Source organism: Caretta caretta, chromosome 23, assembly GCF_965140235.1.
Source record: "Caretta caretta isolate rCarCar2 chromosome 23, rCarCar1.hap1, whole genome shotgun sequence".
NCBI lineage: Eukaryota > Metazoa > Chordata > Testudines > Cheloniidae > Caretta > Caretta caretta.
The window spans coordinates 14,697,222-14,715,467 of record NC_134228.1 but is presented as its reverse complement, the minus strand read 5'-3'; the positions used below and the strand labels follow the sequence as shown (position 1 = coordinate 14,715,467).

Sequence of the window (18,246 nt, the reverse complement as noted above, 5' to 3'; positions counted from 1 at the left end):
CGTGGTCTCCTTGCGCCCCGCCCCCTCCTCCCCTTCCTGTTTTCCCTCCCTGGGCGCACGCGCACTGCGGCCCTTTAAACGTGCGCAAGAAGTTCCGGCTCCCCCCCTCCCCGGGCCGCTGGCTCCCCTCCCCGGCGGAGGCGACAGGAATATCCCTCCGCCGCGGACTATTTTCTCTCCCTCCCGCCGCCCCTGCCGCCTCGCCGGGGGCCCGACGCCCGGCCCGTCCCCTCAGCGTTGGGGGGTTCTCGGCCCCGCCCGACCCGCCGGAGCCGCTCCCGAGCCCCTCCGGCCGCACCTTGGGGGACCCCCCCCGCGGCGGAGGGAGACGTCGTGTGGCGGCAGCGGCGGGCAGGCGCAACGAGCCCCAAGATGGCGGCGGCGGGCAGGCCGGGGGGAGCCGGCGGGGCCTGAGCCAGGGCAGGGGGGGGCGGCAGCCACCGGGCCGAGGAACGGGGAGTAGGGGCGCAGGGGGGGCGGCGGAGGGATCGCGAGTGGGAGGCGGCGGGTGAGGCGGAGGCGGCGGAGGCATCCGCGCGGGGCCTAGGCCGGCCACAGGCCTCGGGCTCGAGTAGACGCGGGGGGGGCCGGGGCGGGCATGGCCCCCTGAGGGGCGGGGGGCAGCCACGGCGCGGCGGCGGCGGGGCGGGCAGGACATGGAGGATCGGGCCCCCCCCGCCCGGGGGGAGGAGCCGCCCCCACCCGCGGCGGCTGCGGATCGGGCCCCCCCGCCACAGGATCGGGGCCCCGGGCGGGCCCCCGTGGCGGAGGATCGGGCCCCCGTGGCGGAGGATCGGGCCCCCGTGGCGGAGGATCGGGCCCCCAGGGGGGATCGGGCCCCCCCGACGGAGGAGCGGGGCCCCCGGCGTGCGTGGGAGAATCGGGCCCCCCCGGCGGAGGATCAGGGCCCCAGGGGCGATCGGGCCCCCCCGGCTGAGGAGCGGGGCCCCCGGCGGGGGTGGGGGGAGCGGGGCCCCCCCGCAGAGGAGCGGGGCCCCAAGACGGAGCGGGGGCCCCGGGGGGGGGCGGGACCCCGGGCCGGGTGGGGGGAGGGGGCGGGCGAGTGGGGGGCCCCCTGGCCGGGGGCCGAGGCCGAGCCCCCCGAGGATTTCCTGCCGCCCCCCGAGTGCCCCGTCTTCGAGCCCAGCTGGGCCGAGTTCCGCGACCCCCTGGGCTACATCGCCAAGATCCGGCCCATCGCCGAGAAGAGCGGGATCTGCAAGATCCGGCCCCCCGCCGTGAGTAGGGGGGCCGGGGGTCAGCGCCCGCCGGGGGGCGTGGGGGGGGAACTGGGGGGGGTCAGCGCCCGCCGTGGGGCGTGAGGGGGGAACTGGGGGGGTCAGCGCCTGCCGTGGGGCGTGGGGGGGATAGGGGGTCAGCACCTGCCATGGGGCATGTGTGGGGAGATGGGGGGGGTCACTGCCCACCACAGCAATGCCTGCCATGGGGCGTGTGGGGGCATTTGAGGGGTCCAAGCTAGTTCCCGCTGGGCGGGCCGACAGGCTACCATGAGGGGCATCGGGGGGCACCAGGGGGAAATGGGGGTAGTGCTGGGCATGGGGGGCCTGTTCTGCACAGTGTCTGGTGTGGGGGGCAATGCTCCCCATGGTGGGCAGTCGGGCACTGGTACCTCCCGTGCAGAGGAGTGGTCGGGGTGCCTGTGTCCCACTTGGCCCATGGGTCTCAGGCCTGGGGGCCATGGGGGGTAGGGGTGAAGGCTCTTCATGTGTAGGGGGCAGGGGTGCCATGGGGGGTGGCAGGGGGCCGCAGGGTCACGGCAGGGCCCACTGGAACAGGGGCTGCGGGGCACTGCATGGACACAGGGAGTGGGGGGCGGTGGGTGATGGTCCCCGCCAGCGGGGGGCGCTGAGGATCTGGCTGACGGGCCGGGCCAGCGCTGACTTGGCATCTGGTTGAAATGGGGTCATCTGGCTGGGCCTCCCCGCTCCACAGGGGCCCCCGCTGGCCTCAAGACCCTCCTGATCTCCTGGGGCTCTGGGATCTGTGGGGTCTGATTCCCAAACCCTCCTGCCCCCCACTTCCTCTGCTGGTCCTGGGCCGCGAGGTCATCAGCTCAGTGCCTGGGGATCAGGAGGGTGCTGGGGGGGGAGAATCTCAGATCCCCCGCCCGCCCCCCCCCCCCCCGCCCAATATCAGTGACACGTTCAATATGGCTGCCACGCTCCAGCCTTTGTCTGGTAAACAGTGTGTGGGGGCCTGACACCTAGAGTGGTCCTGCCCACGGGAAATCTGGGGAGCAGCCCCCCAACATGGGACCCACAAGCCCCCTTCCTCAACCCCCATCTCCCCCACATCGTTTCTTTTGTGGCTTCCTCTTCCATCCTCCTGGCTATTGTGATGGCTCTGGCCTGGCCTCTTCTCCTCCCAGACAGCTGGACACGGCTGCAAGTGGGCTCGCTGGGTTGGGGGGAGGGGATCTGGGGCTTGGGGGGGCACATCCAAAAGTGGGGGCTTCCCTGGGGAGGATCTTTGGGGCAGCTTGCTTGTCCCATCTCTCCCTGACCCTGTCTCAGTTGGATCTGGTGGGTGCAGGGCATTGGAAGGATAGGTTTGAGTTCGGCCTGTGTTAGTTTCAGTGGCCTGCATTTGTTTCGCTGGCCTGCGTAGGTGTGCATCAGGCATCAGATCCAGGGGCTGGGGTCCCCCCCCTTTCAGAAATGGGGGTGAGGGGAGCGATTGCCTGGCTGGGCTAGTGAACGCTGTGCTGGACTCCTGATGGCATTGGCTGTCGTCCCCTCCCCTGCCCCACTAAAGACCCTTGATTTGACCGTGGGAGTGGCAGGAGTGGCTCCCGCTGGTCACAGACCCAGGCAGCCTTGCTCTTAGATCTTGGGCGTCTGGAGAGAGACTTTAGGGTTATAAACTGGTATGTTTACCCCAGAGGTGGCTGCATCTCAGTGCCGGGCAAACTGTCCCTGTGCAGTGTTATGTGCGGCTGTTCCCAGCTGCCCTATCCCTACCCTAGAGGGAGCTGCATTCCCATGCTGGGTGAAATGCAGATATTTTGGGATACGGCTTTGTCTGGCCTTAAGAGTGCTAACCCTGGGGTCAGGGCAGGTGCCCCCTGGCACCAGATGGACTGGGATGCGAGAGGTGTCCAGTCTGCTCTCAACTGTCCGCCCCACTGAGCTCGCTTCCCTGCCCTGCTGGCGTGGAGGTGCGGGGTGGTCCTGGCAACAGAAGATCTCCTGCCCTCCACTGGAGGGGATGGACCCTGCTCTGTGTGAGCCCCAATCCTCTCCGTGGGGGCCCCCAGCCCAGCACCCCCAGGGCGATGAGCACACAAGGAGCTGGGCATGTCCCGTCAGAGGCGATACCCGGTTGGCAGAGGGCTGCCCCTGCGGACGGTACTTGGGAAGAATCTTGGGGGGTCTCAAGGCAGCGTTGTCTGCTCCAGCACTAAGTCTCCTCCATTTCCCGTCTCTCCCCAGGACTGGCAGCCCCCCTTTGCTGTGGAAGTGGATAACTTCAGGTTCACCCCGCGCATCCAGAGGCTCAACGAATTGGAGGTGAGCTGGGAGGCAGTGCCCGTGGTGGCTGCGGGGTGGCTGGTCCCCTGCTGCCCCGCCCCAGAGGTGGCCGCATCTCAGTGCTGGATAAACTATCCCAGTGTGGCGTTGTGTGGCCGTTCCCAACTGACCCACCCCAGAGGTGGCTGCATCTCCACGCCAGGTGGTACTCTGATGCCTTAGCTCTTGGCCTGAAAGGTCCCCCGTGACGGCAGTGCTGTTTCCCGGCTCCCCGTCCTTGCTGGTGGGGGCTGGGCAGGGCTGGAGAGGCGACACCCAGGTGAACAGCTCTGCTCCCCTCCCCGCCCCCAGGCGCAGACGCGGGTGAAGCTGAACTACTTAGACCAGATTGCGAAGTTCTGGGAGATCCAGGGCTCCTCACTCAAGATCCCCAACGTGGAGCGGCGCATCCTCGACCTCTACAGCCTGAGCAAGGTAGGGCTGGCAGCGCTGGCGGGGGGAGATGGCTGTGGGTCGGGGAGGGGTGCTGGCAGTGCCGGAGGAGGCACGGGTTGGGGCCATGGGTGCCGGCAGCTCTGGGGGAGTGTCCATGAGCTGGGGGCGCTGGCAGGGGTGCGGGTCTGGGAGGGGTGGGTTGGGGCCAGAGGTGCCAGCAGCCCCAGGGCTGGGGTCTGTATGTTGGCCTGGGGTGCTGCAGAGCTGGAGGTCAGAGGCTGGGTCGCAGTCAGGGGAGGGGGCCGGCAGCAATGGGGGGGAATCCATGGGTGGGGGGGGCGCTGAGGGCCGGCGGCTCAGGGCTCTCTCCCCACAGGTGGTGCTGGAGGAGGGGGGCTATGAGGCCATCTGCAGGGACCGGCGGTGGGCTCGTGTGGCCCAGCGCCTCGCCTACCCCTCTGGCAAGAACATCGGCTCCCTGCTGCGCTCCCACTACGAACGCATCATCTACCCCTACGAGATGTACCAGTCGGGGGCCAACCTGGTGGTAAGGGGAGCTGGGGCTGGCCTACTGGGCGGGACGGGCAGGATAGTTGGGGTCTGGTGGTTAGAGCGGGGACAGTGGCTGCGAGCCCGGACACCTGGGTTCTCTCCCAGGTCTGGGAGGGGATCGGTGCCAGGCTCTGTGGTGCCAGGCCCCGGGGAAAGCGCCCCGGCCGTCCCCCCTGGGTTTGGGCCCCACCCGGGGCTGGGGTCCGTTTGGGTGCTAACCCCCGTCTCTCCCCAGCAGTGTGACGCCCGCCCCTTCGACAGCGAGGAGAAGGACAAGGAGTACAAGCCCCACAGCATCCCCCTGCGCCAGTCTGTGCAGCCCTCCAAGTTCAACAGCTACGGGCGCCGGGCCAAGCGGCTGCAGCAGGAGGTGAGTGGCCCCCCGGCTGGCCCCCAGACCTCTGCAGGCCTGGGACGGACAACCAGCAAGTCTGCAGCAGGAGCCAGGACGCCTGGGTTCTCTGGCAGGGCTGTGGGATCCAGTTGTTAGAGTGGGGCAGGGGGCTAGGACTCCTGGGTTCTCCTTTCCACCTTGCTGTGTGGTTGGACAGGGGCTCTCCCCTCCCTGTAGGTCAGTTTGGTGCCTGTAAACTTGCAGGTGGTGTTATGCCCCACTCCTCTCCCAGAGGGGGGAGAGAACACAGGAGTCTTGGCTCCCAGGCCCCCCACTCTAATGACTAGATCCCACTCCCCTCCTAAAGCCAGGGAGAGAACCCAGGCGTCCTGGCTCCCAGCTTGCCCCACCCCTTTCTAACCACTAGGTCCTCCCGAGAGAACCCAAGAGTCCTGGCTCCCTCCTCCACTTCTCTTTGTACCTACCTGTTTGCCAGTAGCTGGGGGGGAACTTGAGGGGGACTTTGCCATCCTGCCCGCAAATCTGGAGCGGCCCATTGGTGCCACCCCCAGCCCATCGCTGACGCTGGTGCCCCCCACCCCCATTTTCTTGCCCTTTTGCAGGAGTCTGAGGCCTGCCCTGAACGTGCCAGCCCATCGCCTCTGGTAGCTGAGCAAGCGCCCGCGGCCTGGGTACATTCCTGGCATCTGTCCGGACCCCCTGCCTCGCTCTCTCTGTCCCCCCCGGTCCCCAGGCTGGGCCTGAGTGGGACCGCACCTCCCAGTAGGCCCTGCTCCAGCCCAGTGCATTTTGGGATACCTCACGCCCCCCCCCACCCTTTCCCCGGCTGTCCCTGTTTTCCTGCGCTTTCCTGGCCCATTCCTGGGGGGGGAGGGGGGAGCAGGTTGGGAGTGGGGGGAGCTGCAGCCCCGCCCCTGCACTGACTCTGCCCCTCCCCCCACAGCCGGAGCCCACGGAGGAGGACATAGAGAAGAACCCGGAGCTGAAGAAGCTGCAGATCTATGGGGCCGGCCCCAAGATGCTGGGCCTGGGGCTGGTGGCCAAGGACAAGACCCTGCGGAAGAAAGGTGAGGGGGGGGCCTTGCCTGGCTGTGAGTGCCAGCGGGGGGGGGGGGGCGCGGGGCGCGGCGGCCTGTGCTGACTCCTCTCTCTTCCCCCCAGACAAGGAGGGCCCCGAGTGCCCCCCCACGGTGGTGGTGAAGGAGGAATCCCCCGGGGTGGATTCCCGGCTGGAGCCGCCATCGCCCCGACCTTTCCTGGAGGTGAAGGAGGAGCTGAGGCACAGCCCGGAGCCCTGCACCAAGATGACTATGCGCCTGCGTCGGAGCCACGGCAACACGCAGTTCGTAAGTGGGGGGCCGGGACCCCCGAGGTGATTGGGCCCCCCTTCCCCTGGGCTGGGACCCCTAAGCTGGCTGGGACCCCCTGAACCGGCCGGGCCCCTGGATCGGGATCCCCGTGTCAGCTGGGACCCCTGAACCGACCGGGCCCCTGGATCGGGACCCCCTGAGGTGATCAGCCCCCCCCTTTCCTCCTGAGCTGGCCTGGCCCCTGGATCGGGACCTCCGAGCCAGCTGTGCCCCCCCTGAGCTGGCTGGTCCCCTGGGCTGGGACCCCTGAGGTGACCAGGCCCCTGTGAGCTGGCTGGGCTCCTGGATTAGGACCCCCAAACCGGCTGGGACTCTGGCATGAGACCACCAACTTGACTGGTCCGCACCCCAACCTCCTGAGCAGGCTGGGGCCCCTGAGCTGACCGGGCCCCCAAACCCCTGAGCTGGCTGCATCTCTGCATCAGTGACCCTGAACCCGCCCCCCTGAACCAGCCCGTGCCTGCCCCGGGGCAGGTGGGAGCTGGTGCCCCGTTCCCCGCACCCCGAGGCACCAGGCTCAGTGTCCCGTTCTCCGCACCCCAGGGGCGCCAGGCCTCGCCACCTGACGCTGGCGCCCCCCTGCCCCACAGATTGACTCCTACGTGTGCCGGATCTGCGCCCGCGGGGACGAGGACGACAAGCTGCTGCTGTGCGACGGCTGTGACGACAACTACCACATCTTCTGCCTGCTGCCCCCCCTGCCCGAGATCCCCAAGGGCGTCTGGCGCTGCCCCAAATGCGTCATGGCGGTGAGCGGGGCGGGGCTGGCTGGGCCCCTGGGGCTGATTGGGAGGAGGGCGGGGAACCAGCCTGGCTGGAACTTGTGGGACGGGGGACGGGCTGGCTGGGGGGAACTGCCTGGCTTCCCCAGATGCAGGCCCCGTGAGTCTCCGTGGGGGTCCCCACCCCTCCCTGGCCCTGACATTCCCCCCCGCCCCCGGCAGGAATGCAAGCGCCCCCCGGAGGCGTTCGGCTTCGAGCAGGCCACACGGGAGTACACGCTGCAGAGCTTCGGGGAGATGGCCGACGCCTTCAAGGCCGACTACTTCAACATGCCTGTCCACGTGAGTGCCCCCGCGGGCCCCCGGACGCCAGGGTTCTCTGCCGGCTCTGGGAGGGGAGTGGGAGTTAGTGGTTAGAGCAGGAGGGGGTGTGGCTGGGAGCCAGGACTCCTGGGTTCTCTCTCCAGCTCTGAGAGGGCAGTGGGCTGGGAGCCCAGACACCTGGGCTCCGGGGTGTGGCTCTGTGCCCATGCCCACCATTGCCCCCCGGCAGATGGTGCCCACAGAGCTGGTGGAGAAGGAGTTCTGGCGCCTGGTGAACAGCATCGAGGAGGACGTGACGGTGGAGTACGGCGCCGACATCCACTCCAAGGAGTTCGGCAGCGGCTTCCCCATCAGCGACAGCAAGCGGAGGCTGTGCCCCGAGGAGGAGGTGGGGACCCCCAGCTGGCCCTTTTGCCACCTTTCCTGCCCTCCGGAGCCCTCCAGTCCCTGCCCTGGGGCCGGATGGGGGCCAGCGCCCCATTCATTCACCCCCGCAGCCAGCCGGCACCCCCTAGAGGGAACAGGCCTCACGCCCCATTCCCTGACCTCCTGAACCATCCAGCACGCCCTAGAGGGGACAGGCCCCATTCCCTGAACCGTCCGGTGCTCCCTAGGGGGACGGGCCCTGTGTCCCATTCCCCACCCCGCACAGCCGGGCCCCTGGTGGCGTCTGGGAGCTCTGAGCCCCCCTCTCCCGGCAGGAGTACGCGGCCAGCGGCTGGAACCTGAACGTGATGCCGGTCCTGCAGCAGTCGGTGTTGTGCCACATCAACGCCGACATCTCGGGCATGAAGGTGCCCTGGCTCTACGTGGGCATGGTCTTCTCCGCCTTCTGCTGGCACATCGAGGACCACTGGAGCTACTCCATCAACTACCTCCACTGGTGGGGCAGAATGGGGGAGTGGAATTAGGGGTCACTTGGGCTGGTGGGGGAGGAAATGGGGGGACAGGTGCCTGGGGGGCCGGCCATGGTGTTGGCGGCTGCCCCCCTGACCCTGCGCTGTCCCCAGGGGCGAGCCCAAGACGTGGTATGGGATGGGGGGTTAGCAGCTGCCCCCCTGACCCTGCGCTGTCCCCAGGGGCGAGCCCAAGTCGTGGTACGGGGTCGGGGGGATGGGGGGTTAGCGGCTGCCCCCCTGACCCCGCGCTGTCCCCAGGGGCGAGCCCAAGACATGGTATGGGATGGGGGGTTAGCAGCTGCCCCCCTGACCCTGCGCTGTCCCCAGGGGCGAGCCCAAGTCGTGGTACGGGGTCGGGGGGATGGGGGGTTAGCGGCTGCCCCCCTGACCCCGCGCTGTCCCCAGGGGCGAGCCCAAGACATGGTATGGGATGGGGGGTTAGCAGCTGCCCCCCTGACCCTGCGCTGTCCCCAGGGGCGAGCCCAAGTCGTGGTACGGGGTTGGGGGGATGGGGGGTTAGCGGCTGCCCCCCTGACCCCGCGCTGTCCCCAGGGGCGAGCCCAAGACGTGGTACGGGGTGCCCTCGTTCGCGGCCGAGCACCTGGAGGACGTGATGAAGAAGCTCACCCCGGAGCTGTTCGAGAGCCAGCCGGACCTGCTGCACCAGCTCGTCACCCTCATGAACCCCAACACCCTCATGGCCCACGGTGTGCCGGTGAGTGCCCTGTGCTGTTCTGGCCCCGCCCCCTCTGACTCAGCCCCGCCCTCTGTGCTGTCCTGGCCACGCCCCCCACACTGCACCCACTCCTCACCCTCATGAACCCCAACACCCCCACGGCTCTCCAGTGAATGCCCTGGCCCCCGCCCCACCCCTTGTGCCACCCCCTCGCTGCCCTGGCCACTCCCACTGCCTGCCTGCCTGCCCCTCGCCACCTCCTCCCTTCCCTGGCCACACCCCATCCATGCCCTCTGCTGCCCCGCCCACTGCCCCCTCCAGCACGCCCACTGGCCAGTGTTAACCCGGCCCTCACCAGGCCCCCCTGCTTGCCTGCTTTGGCCACGCCCCAGCCACACCCCCTCAGTGCTGCTCACCTCACCTTGGTCCCAGCCCCCCCCTTCCCACTCACCTGGTCGCTCCCTCCTGCCCCCCCCAGGTTGTCCGGACCAATCAGTGTGCGGGAGAGTTCGTCATCACTTTCCCCCGGGCCTATCACAGCGGCTTCAACCAGGGCTACAACTTCGCTGAAGCTGTGAACTTCTGCACTGCTGACTGGGTGAGTACGCCCGGACGCCTGGGTCCTCTGGCCAGCTCTGGGAGGGGAGTGGGGTCTCGTGGTTGGGGGGGGAGGGGCTGGGAGCCTGGACGCCTGGGTTCCAATGATGACGAGCCCAGACGCCTGGGTCCCTCCCTCCTTCCCCAGCTGCCGGCTGGGCGCCAGTGCATCGAGCATTACCGCCGCCTGCGTCGCTACTGCGTCTTCTCGCACGAGGAGCTGATCTGCAAGATGGCCGCCTGCCCCGAGAAGCTCGACCTCAACCTAGCGGCCGCCGTGCACAAGGAGATGTTCATCCTGGTGCAGGAGGAGCGCAAGCTGCGCAAGGCCCTGCTGGACAAGGTGGGGGGCGGGGCTGGGGAGGGGGGGGACGTGGGGAACGTGGGACATTGGGGCGGGGCTGGGGAGGGGGGGGACGTGGTGGGGGAGCTCGGGGGTGGCGGGCACATGATCCGTGCTCACCCCTCTCCCCGCCCAGGGGGTGACGGAGGCGGAGCGCGAGGCCTTCGAGCTGCTCCCGGATGACGAGCGCCAGTGCGACAAGTGCAAGACGACGTGTTTCCTCTCGGCGCTGGCCTGCTACGACTGCCCTGCCCGCCTGGTCTGTCTCTACCACATCCACGACCTCTGCAAGTGTCCCAGTAGCCGCCAGTACCTCAGGTGGGCCACGGGGGTCCCAGGAGGCCGGGGTCCCCGCCCCGGGCCCTCCTCCCTCCGGCCACGGGGGTCCCAGGAGGCCGGGGTCCCCGCCCCGGGCCCTCCTCCCTCCGGCCACGGGGGACCCAGGAGGCCGGGGTCCCCGCCCCGGGCCCTCCTCCCTCCGGCCACGGGGGTCCCAGGAGGCCGGGGTCCCCGCCCCGGGCCCTCCTCCCTCCGGCCACGGGGGTCCCAGGAGGCCGGGGTCCCCGCCCCGGGCCCTCCTCCCTCCGGCCGGTATTTGGGGCTCCCTGCGGCCCAGCTGACCCTGTGCTCGCAGGTACCGCTACACGCTGGATGAGCTCCCGGCCATGCTGCACAAGCTGAAGGTTCGGGCCGAGTCCTTCGACACCTGGGCCAACAAGGTCCGAATCGCCCTGGAGGTGGAGGACGGGCGCAAGAGGAGTAAGCACCCGCTGGACGCTTGGGGTCCCTTGGGAGGGAGAGGGGGGTCTGAACCCACCCATGTGCCCCTTTCCTACCTCACCCCTCCTGAGTGCCGGCTTGCACCCCACTCAGACCGTTAGCCCCTGCTCCCCTCCCCAAGCTGGGGAGAGAACCCAGGAGTCCTGGCTCCCAGTCCCCCCGCCCTCCCCCGCTCTAACCACTAGACCCCACACCCCTCCCAGCTCCTGGAAGAGAACCCAGGAGTCCCGGCATCTAGCCCCCACTCCCCCCCCAGGCTGGGAGAGAACCCAGGAGTCCTGGCTCCCAGCCCCCCCGGCGGGGAGGGAGCCTGAGCCGTGTGTCATTGCAGCGCTGGAGGAGCTGCGGGCGCTGGAGTCGGAGGCTCGCGAGCGCAAGTTCCCCGACAACGAGCTGCTGCATCGGCTGAAGAGCTGCCTGGCTGAGGCCGAGCGCTGCGTCTCCGACGCCCTGGGGCTCATCAGCGGCCTGGAGACCGGGTGAGTGGGGGCTGGGCTGGATCGGGGAGCTGGACCTGTGCCCGCGCCCCTCCCGTTCCCAGACCCCCTGGTGGCGGGCGGGCAGGTCCCCAGGCTAACCCGGCCCGCCTCTCGCCCAGGGTGCCCGCCGTGCCGCTGTCGCTGGAGGAGCTGCGTGCCTTCCTGGAGCGCATGAGCAGCGTGCCCTGCGTCATGCACCAGCTGGCCGACGTGCAGGTGAGCGGGCACGGGCCACGGGGGCAGGCCCGGCTCGGGGGCCATGCAGGGGAGCCGGGATTGAGTGACTACCAGGGGGCTGCGTTTGGGGGGTACTCGGGACTGGCCCCGCCCCCAGGGGGGAAGATGGGGCTGTGGGGGCTGCTTTGGGAGTACCAGGGACCGGCCTTGCCTTGACTCCCCCCCCCCCCCCCCCCCCCCCGCCCCGACAGGTGGTGCGGGGAGGGGGTTCCCCAGGGGCGGGGCTTGGGGGGGTTCCCAGGCCCGGCCCTGCCCTGACTCCCCCTCCCCCCGCAGGCGGTGCTGGAGCGGGCGCTGGGCTTCCAGGAGGAGGCGCAGGAGGCCCTGCGGGGGCTGCCCGCCAGCGCAGCCCAGCTGCAGGGGCTGGTGGCGCGGGGGGCGCGGCTGGGTGTGGCCGTGCCCGAGACACGCCAGCTGGAGCGCCAGGTGCAGCAGGCGGCCTGGCTGGAGGAGGTGAAGCGGGCGCTGCGCTCGCCCCGTGAGCAGGTGCCCCTGGCTCTGGTGCGGGGCCTGGCCCAGGCCGGCGCCACCGTGGCCCCCAGCCCAGCCGTGGAGAAGGCCCGGGCCGAGCTCCAGGAGCTGCTGACCATCGCCCAGCGCTGGGAGGAGAAGGCCCACCTCTGCCTCGAGGCCAGGTGAGGGGCCCGGATGCCTGGGTTCTGGGGGCAGCAGGACCCCTGGGATCTCTTCACGGTTTTGGGGAGGGTAGCGGTTAGAGCCTGGGGGAGGTTGGGGGCCTGGACACCTGGGTTCTCTCCCCAGCTCTGGGAGGGGAGAGGGCACTAGTGGTGAGAACATGAGGCAGGTTGGGAGTGCAGACACCTGGGTTCCTTCCCCAGCTCTGGGAGGGGAGGGGGCCTGGAGATTGGAGCCGGGGGGCCTGAGCCATCCCCTCCCCCCCCCAGGCAGAAGCACCCCCCGGCCACTCTGGAAGCCATCATCAAGGAGGCGGAGAACGTCCCCGTGCACCTGCCCAACATCCTGGCCCTGAAGGAAGCGCTGGCCAAAGCCCGGGCCTGGATCGCCGACGTGGAGGAGATCCAGGTGAGCGATGAGGGGCTTTCTGGGGGGGGGTGGGGCTCTGGGCCGTGACCCGGCGGCTCTGGGAGGATCACAGGGTGAGGCTGTGGGGGGCGGCGCTGACCTTTTCCCCCCGCCCTAGAACGGGGATCACTACCCCTGCCTGGACGACCTGGAGGGGCTGGTGGCCGTGGGCCGGGACCTGCCCGTGCGGCTGGAGGAGCTGCGCCAGCTGGAGGTGCAGGTGGGCACGGCGCACTCCTGGCGCGAGAAGGCCTCCAAGACCTTCCTCAAGAAGAACTCATGCTACACCCTGCTGGAGGTGTGTGGGGGGCGGGGCTGGGGGGTGTCTATGGCTCCCGTGGGGCAGCGGCGGGGGGTGGTGTCTGTGCCTTCCATGGGACAGCGGGGGGGGGGGGCGGTTGTGGATCCCTCAGGGTAGTGGGGGCCGTGGCTCCCATGGGGCACAGGTGGGTCCCACGGGGGAGAGGGTGGTGTTTGGGGCTGTGCTGGCTGTGGGGAGGATGGTAGGTCTTGAGGGGGTTGGGGGGGGCGTGGGCCCCATGGGACTGGAGGGGCACGGAAGGCAGAGCCCAACCCCCTCTGCCCCCCCAGGTGCTGTGCCCCTGTGCGGACGCTGGCGCGGCCAGCCCCAAGCGCACCAAGTGGCGGCGGGAGCCGGAGCTCGGCCTCTACAAGTCGGACACCGAGAGCCTGGGGCTGTCGGCTCAGGACCTGCGGGACCCTGGCTCCGTGGTGAGTGGGCAGCAGTGGGGCCCGGCCCCGCCGGAGGGCGGGGAATGGGGCAGGGGGCCTGTCTCCTCTAGGGGCACCAGGAGAGACACTGGGGGGAGCGCGGGAGGTTGGGAGGCTGGGGTTGGCAGGGGGGACGGCAGCGGGCAGGGAAGGAAAGGGGGGAGGCTGGGGGTTGGCGGGGGGGGCCGGCAGAGGGCAGGGAAGGAAAGGGGGGGAGGCTGGGGCGGCCTGTGGGGGGGGAGTGGCAGGCTGGGGCTGGCGGGGGGAGCTGGCAGCGGGCAGAGAGGGAAAGGGGGGAGGCTGGGGGCTGGCAGGGAGGGAAAGGGGAGGCTGGCAGCGGGTGGGGAGGGAAGGGGGGAGAAGCTGGGGGCTGGCAGGGTGGGAAAGGGGAGACTGGCGGCGGGCGGGGAGGGAAAGGGGAGGAGGTTGGGGGCTGGCAGGGAGGGAAAGGGGGGGGGAGGCTGGCAGCAGGCAGGCTGCCCCCCCCCCCCCCCCCCCGCACTGAGCCCTCCCCGCCCCCGGCAGATTGTGGCGTTCAAGGAGGGCGAGCGGAAGGAGAAGGAGGGCATCCTGCGGCTGCGCCGCGCCAACGCGCTGAAGCCCGGCCCCCCCGCGCCCGGCCCCCCCTCCTGCGTGTGCGGCCGGCCGCCCGGGCCCGGCATGCTGTGCTGCGAGCTCTGCCGCGACTGGTTCCACGCCCCCTGCGTGGCCTGGCCCCGCCTGGGCGCCCAGAAGCCCTCGCCCGCCTGGTGGGAGTGGGACGCCAAGTTCCTGTGCCCACTTTGCCAGCGCTCCCGCCGCCCGCGCCTCGAGACCATCCTGGCCCTGCTGGTGGCCTTGCAGAAGCTGCCGGTGCGGCTGCCCGAGGGCGAGGCCCTGCAGTGCCTGACGGAGCGTGCCATCACCTGGCAGGACCGCGCCCGCCAGCTGCTGGCCTCGCCCGAGCTGGCCGGGCCCCTGGAGCGCCTGGCGGCCCTGCGCCAACGGCTGCACGGGGATGCCGGCGCCCTGCGGGAGACCAGCCGCAACGAGCAACCCAAGGTGAGGAGGGCTGGGCGGGGGGCGCTCGCCCCGGTCCGCTGGTGCCAGGCACGGGGGGAGGTAGGTCTGCCTTCGCCCCACCCCAGCGAGGGAGCCCCTGGGACCAGGCCCCCTAGATTTGGGTCCCCCGAGGTGGGGGTGGGGCCACATGCCTGTCTCACCGCTCTGTCCCTTCTTGCCCCCCGCAGCTCTCCCTGGAGAACGGGGACGCCCCGTCGCCGGAGAAGATGGGACCCTTCACCTCTGGTAACACGCCCCATATCTGCTCTGCACCGGGGTTGGGGTAGAGGGAGGGGAGGGTCCGGGGTGCGGGGGGGGCTGGAGCTGGTACTGAGGGGACGGTGTGTGGCATGAAGGGAGACAGAGGGAGGGATTTAGTGGGGGGCAGCAGCTGGCACTGAAGGCGCGGGGGGGGCAGGGCGGAGGGAGGGAGGGAGGGGGCGCTGAGGGTGCAGTGGGGATTGCAGGCTGGCCCCATCCCCCCTCACTGCCCCCTCGCCCCCCAGACCTGGAGGCACTGGGCGCGGCGTTGGCACGGCTGCAGGGCCCGGTGCTGGAGCTGCCCGAGGGGCCGCGGCGGGCACTGGAGGAGCTGCTCCTGGAGGGCGACCTGCTGGAGGTGACGCTGGACGAGGGGCAGAGCCTCTGGAGGCTGCTGCAGGCTGCCCGGGCGCCCCCCGTTGACACCTTCCGCCATCTGCTGGAGGTGAGGGGCACCGGCAGAGCTGGGGGGACTGGGCTGGGCCAGCAGGGGCTGTGGGTCAGGCGTGAGAAGCACCGGCAGAGCTGGGGGGCAGGGCTGGGCTGGCAGGAGGCTGTGGGTCGGGAGTGAGGGGCACAGGCAGGGCCAGGGGAGGTTGTGGGTCAGGAGTGAGGGGTACGGCTGGGCTGGCAGGGGGCTGTGGGTTGGGAGTGAGGGGCACCGGCAGGGCCAGGGGAGGTTGTGGGTCGGGAGTGAGGGGTACGGCTGGGCTGGCAGGGGGCTGTGGGTCGGGAGTGAGGGGCACTGGCAGGGCCGGGGGAGGTTGCGGGTCGGGATGAGGGGCACCGGCAGGGCTGGGGGGAGCCTGGGGCTGCAGGGGGTCCACGTCCGGCTGACGTTCCCTGTCGCCCCCAGCTGGAGCAGGCGGAGCGGCGTGGGGCCCGGGGCCGGGATGCCGAGCGACGCCGGAAGCGCCGGGCTGAGCGGGGGGAGCTGCCCCCCCTACCGAAGGAGGAGTTAGAGCCAAAGAGGAGCCGGGAGAGCGAGCCCCCCGATGTGGCCCCCCCCGGGACCGACACCGACCACAGCCAGAACGGTGTCGGGGTGAGATTTGGGCACTTGGGGGTGCGCCTGGGGCTGTGGGAGGGGGTTTTGTTTGCCATGGGGGCCTGTGGGGCTGGGGTCCCCCCTGACCCTCTGGGCTGGAATCTCCTGATCCTACTGGGGGGGCTCCGTGGGGTCCCCCGACTCTCGCTAACCCCCCTCCCCTGTTGTCCCCACAGCAGTTGTGACGCCGGCCCCCTCCTCCGGACCGGACGGCTGACTTGATGGCGCCCTAACTGGGGGGGGACCGGGGGGCGGAGCTGACCCCCCCCAGGACGCTCCCCACCGGGGGACCCCGGGCCGGACTCTGCCCAGTGATGTAATTATTTTACGTTATCCTTCCTTTTGTATCATGGATACCTCGGCGCAGAGATGGGGAGTGGGGGGATCTCGCTGACACCCCCGCCGGAGCCAGGGGGCGCCGCCCCCCAGAACTGTGCCCCTCCGGATTCACCATGGACGTCTCGGGGCACCCCCGAGATACCAGCACAGCCAGATCGGCCGGACCAGCGCCCTGCACTGGTTGGACTTACTCTGGGGGGGACAGATTCCCCCCCCACACACACACACACTGCAGCCCTGCCCCCCTCTCCCCCGGAGCTGCACAGCTGCCTCTCCAGCCCGGGATGGGTTTTTTATAGGAATTGGGGGAACCACTTTGGGGTTTTTCGGGGGGGTTGTGAGGGGGGCAGCAGGGCTGGGGGGCGGAACCTGGTCTGTTTCCAGCCCGCCCCACAACACCCCTTAGGGGCCCAGCCCTGACACTAAACCTCTCTCTCTCTTTTTAGTGTTCCTATCACTGTCTATGGGGGGGTGGGGGGGGCGTTATTGTATTATGATTTTTTTATTATTATTAAACTTTGGAGGCTAATGGAGCTGTTTGGGGGGCTCCCGGGGGGCCCCCAGAGCTGGCTGCATTTCGGCGCCTCATCCCTGTGCTGCGTTTTATGGGGCTGTTCCCCAGTAGCCCCAGAGCTGGTCAGCCGCCTCCCAATTCCGGGAATCTGTTTACTTGGCCCCCATTTCCCCTGGGCTCAGCCATGCTCAGCGCCCCCCTCCACCACCCTGATCTGATCGGGGGGGGGCTGGGATTGGCCCCCAGAGCCCTGGCCTGTGGTGGGCACGGGGGAGAACAGCTCTGGAGCTGCAGGGACAGAGGTGAAAGCTGGGACAACAGTAATTCGGGGGGTGGGGAGAGGGCTCCTTGGCGCGTTGGCAAGTGGGGGGCACTGGCTGAGTTATGGGGAGTGCCCAGGACTGGGGCAGTGCCAGGGCTCCCACGGGTTCCCTCTCCATTCATGCATCATCAAACTCGGCCCATCTCCACGGGTCTTGGGGGAGCACCAGGGCGAGATGGAGAGCGCCGGGTTCTTTAGTCCAGTCGAGCCCCTCGACTCGGGCTCAGTGGGGAGATGCGTTTGCGTCCGTGAGCGAGACGTCCTGCAGCGGAACATGGTCGTCCTCGCGAGGGTGTCCAGCGCCGGCTCCACCTGCAGCCTGGCTCGTCGATGCTCTGTCTGCTACTCGTGCCCACCTGCGCCATCTGCATGATGCCAGGTCCCATTCGCCCCCTCTTGGGCTCATAACTGAATTCTAAAACTTTGGGGGGAAAATCATGAGGCAAGGAATTCCACAGGTGAACTTCAAAACTACTGCTTTCTTGTGGCTGTGACACATTCTCAGCTCAGAAGGGACTGGTGATCTAGTCTGCTCTCTTGCATTGTGCAGGCCCAAGACCTGCCCCAAAATAATCCCTAGAGCCGAGCTTTTAGAAATCCAGCCCCGCTGGAGTTTGAAATGGCCGGGGTTGGCGAATCCGCCATGCCCCTTGGTCGGTTGTTCCCCTGCTTAATTCCCCTCAGCGTGAAACCTTATTTGCAGGTTGAATTTCTCTCGTTTCAGCTGCCAGCTGTTGGCTCGAGTGAGTTATGAAATACTCAGTTTCAGAGTAACAGCTGTGTTAGCCTGTATTCACAAAAAGAAAAGGAGGACTTGTCGCACCTTAGAGACGAACCAATTTATTTGAGCATGAGCTTTCGTGAGCTACAGCACCGGATGCATCCGATGAAGTGAGCTGTAGCTCACGAAAGCTCATGCTCAAATAAATTGGTTCGTCTCTAAGGTGCGACAAGTCCTCTTCTTTTTATGAAATATTCGGTCCCTGCGTCACCTCCTCTGCGCTCAGCTAGGGAGTGGGCGTCTCGCTCTCAAGCAGGTTTTCTAACCCGCGTGGCTCTTCTCCGACCCCTCCCCGATGTCCCACCATCCACCGTGAGTTGTGGCTGTCCCGAACGACCTGCCGTATTCCGGGGGGGCGAACCACGGCCTTAAATAGTGTGAGATTTTCTGTCTTACTGTCTCTCCCGCCCTTCATGGTTCCAGTAGCTTTTCCAGCTGCCGCTGCCCATTGGGTGGATGCTTTCGGAGAACTAGCCCCGGTGACTGCCAGGTCTTCCGGGAGCATTACCCACGTGCGTTCCTTCGTCACTCGAAGAGACGGGGGAGGCCTGCTTTTCCCCTTCCCAGCACCGTGTTCATCCCTATGTCCGATGAGTCTGTTCTTTGCTGCAGTTTCAACCAGTGTGTCTGGTACTGAAGTTACCCAGCCAGGAATCACCTCTGGCGCCTCTTAAAAATCTGCATGGCTTGAGTTATCTGCTCGTCTGGTCCTGAGGCTGATTGGAGCAATCGGTTACATACCACGGTTAGCAGACTCCTCGATCCATAGGGGACCGCAAGGGGCACCTAGTCTGACCCCCAACCACGCTGCAGGATTTAAACCATCCAAGACAGATGGCTCCGGCCTCCGCTCGAAACCCTCCTCGAAGGAGCTTCCATGACCTCCCGAGTCCTCGGTTCTGTC

At 68.6% G+C, this 18,246-nt stretch overlaps 1 protein-coding gene across 4 annotated transcripts; it reads left to right on the top strand.

The window, feature by feature from the left end:
- The first annotated feature begins 602 nt into the window (after window positions 1-602).
- KDM5C (lysine demethylase 5C) lies at window positions 603-16,300 on the top strand. Of its 4 annotated transcripts, none has more exons than XM_075122571.1 (27): window positions 604-1,238; window positions 3,453-3,530; window positions 3,843-3,965; window positions 4,303-4,473; window positions 4,717-4,848; window positions 5,777-5,900; window positions 5,995-6,179; window positions 6,794-6,952; window positions 7,148-7,267; window positions 7,479-7,637; window positions 7,951-8,132; window positions 8,701-8,863; window positions 9,303-9,422; window positions 9,570-9,764; window positions 9,901-10,082; window positions 10,399-10,523; window positions 10,876-11,023; window positions 11,143-11,239; window positions 11,537-11,895; window positions 12,166-12,304; window positions 12,423-12,602; window positions 12,896-13,036; window positions 13,562-14,077; window positions 14,266-14,323; window positions 14,584-14,783; window positions 15,195-15,383; window positions 15,563-16,300. In XM_075122571.1, the coding sequence occupies exons 1-27, from the start codon at window positions 657-659 to the stop codon at window positions 15,569-15,571; spliced, it is 4,836 nt and encodes a 1,611-aa protein (XP_074978672.1). In that variant the 5' UTR covers window positions 604-656; the 3' UTR covers window positions 15,572-16,300. The 4 variants fall into 4 exon arrangements, with proteins under 4 accessions (XP_074978673.1, XP_074978672.1, XP_048688889.2 ...); XM_048832932.2 differs by having other exon boundaries at window positions 605-1,238; window positions 4,714-4,848; window positions 15,566-16,300; XM_048832930.2 differs by having other exon boundaries at window positions 606-1,238; window positions 4,714-4,848.
- The last annotated feature ends 1,946 nt before the right edge of the window (window positions 16,301-18,246 follow it).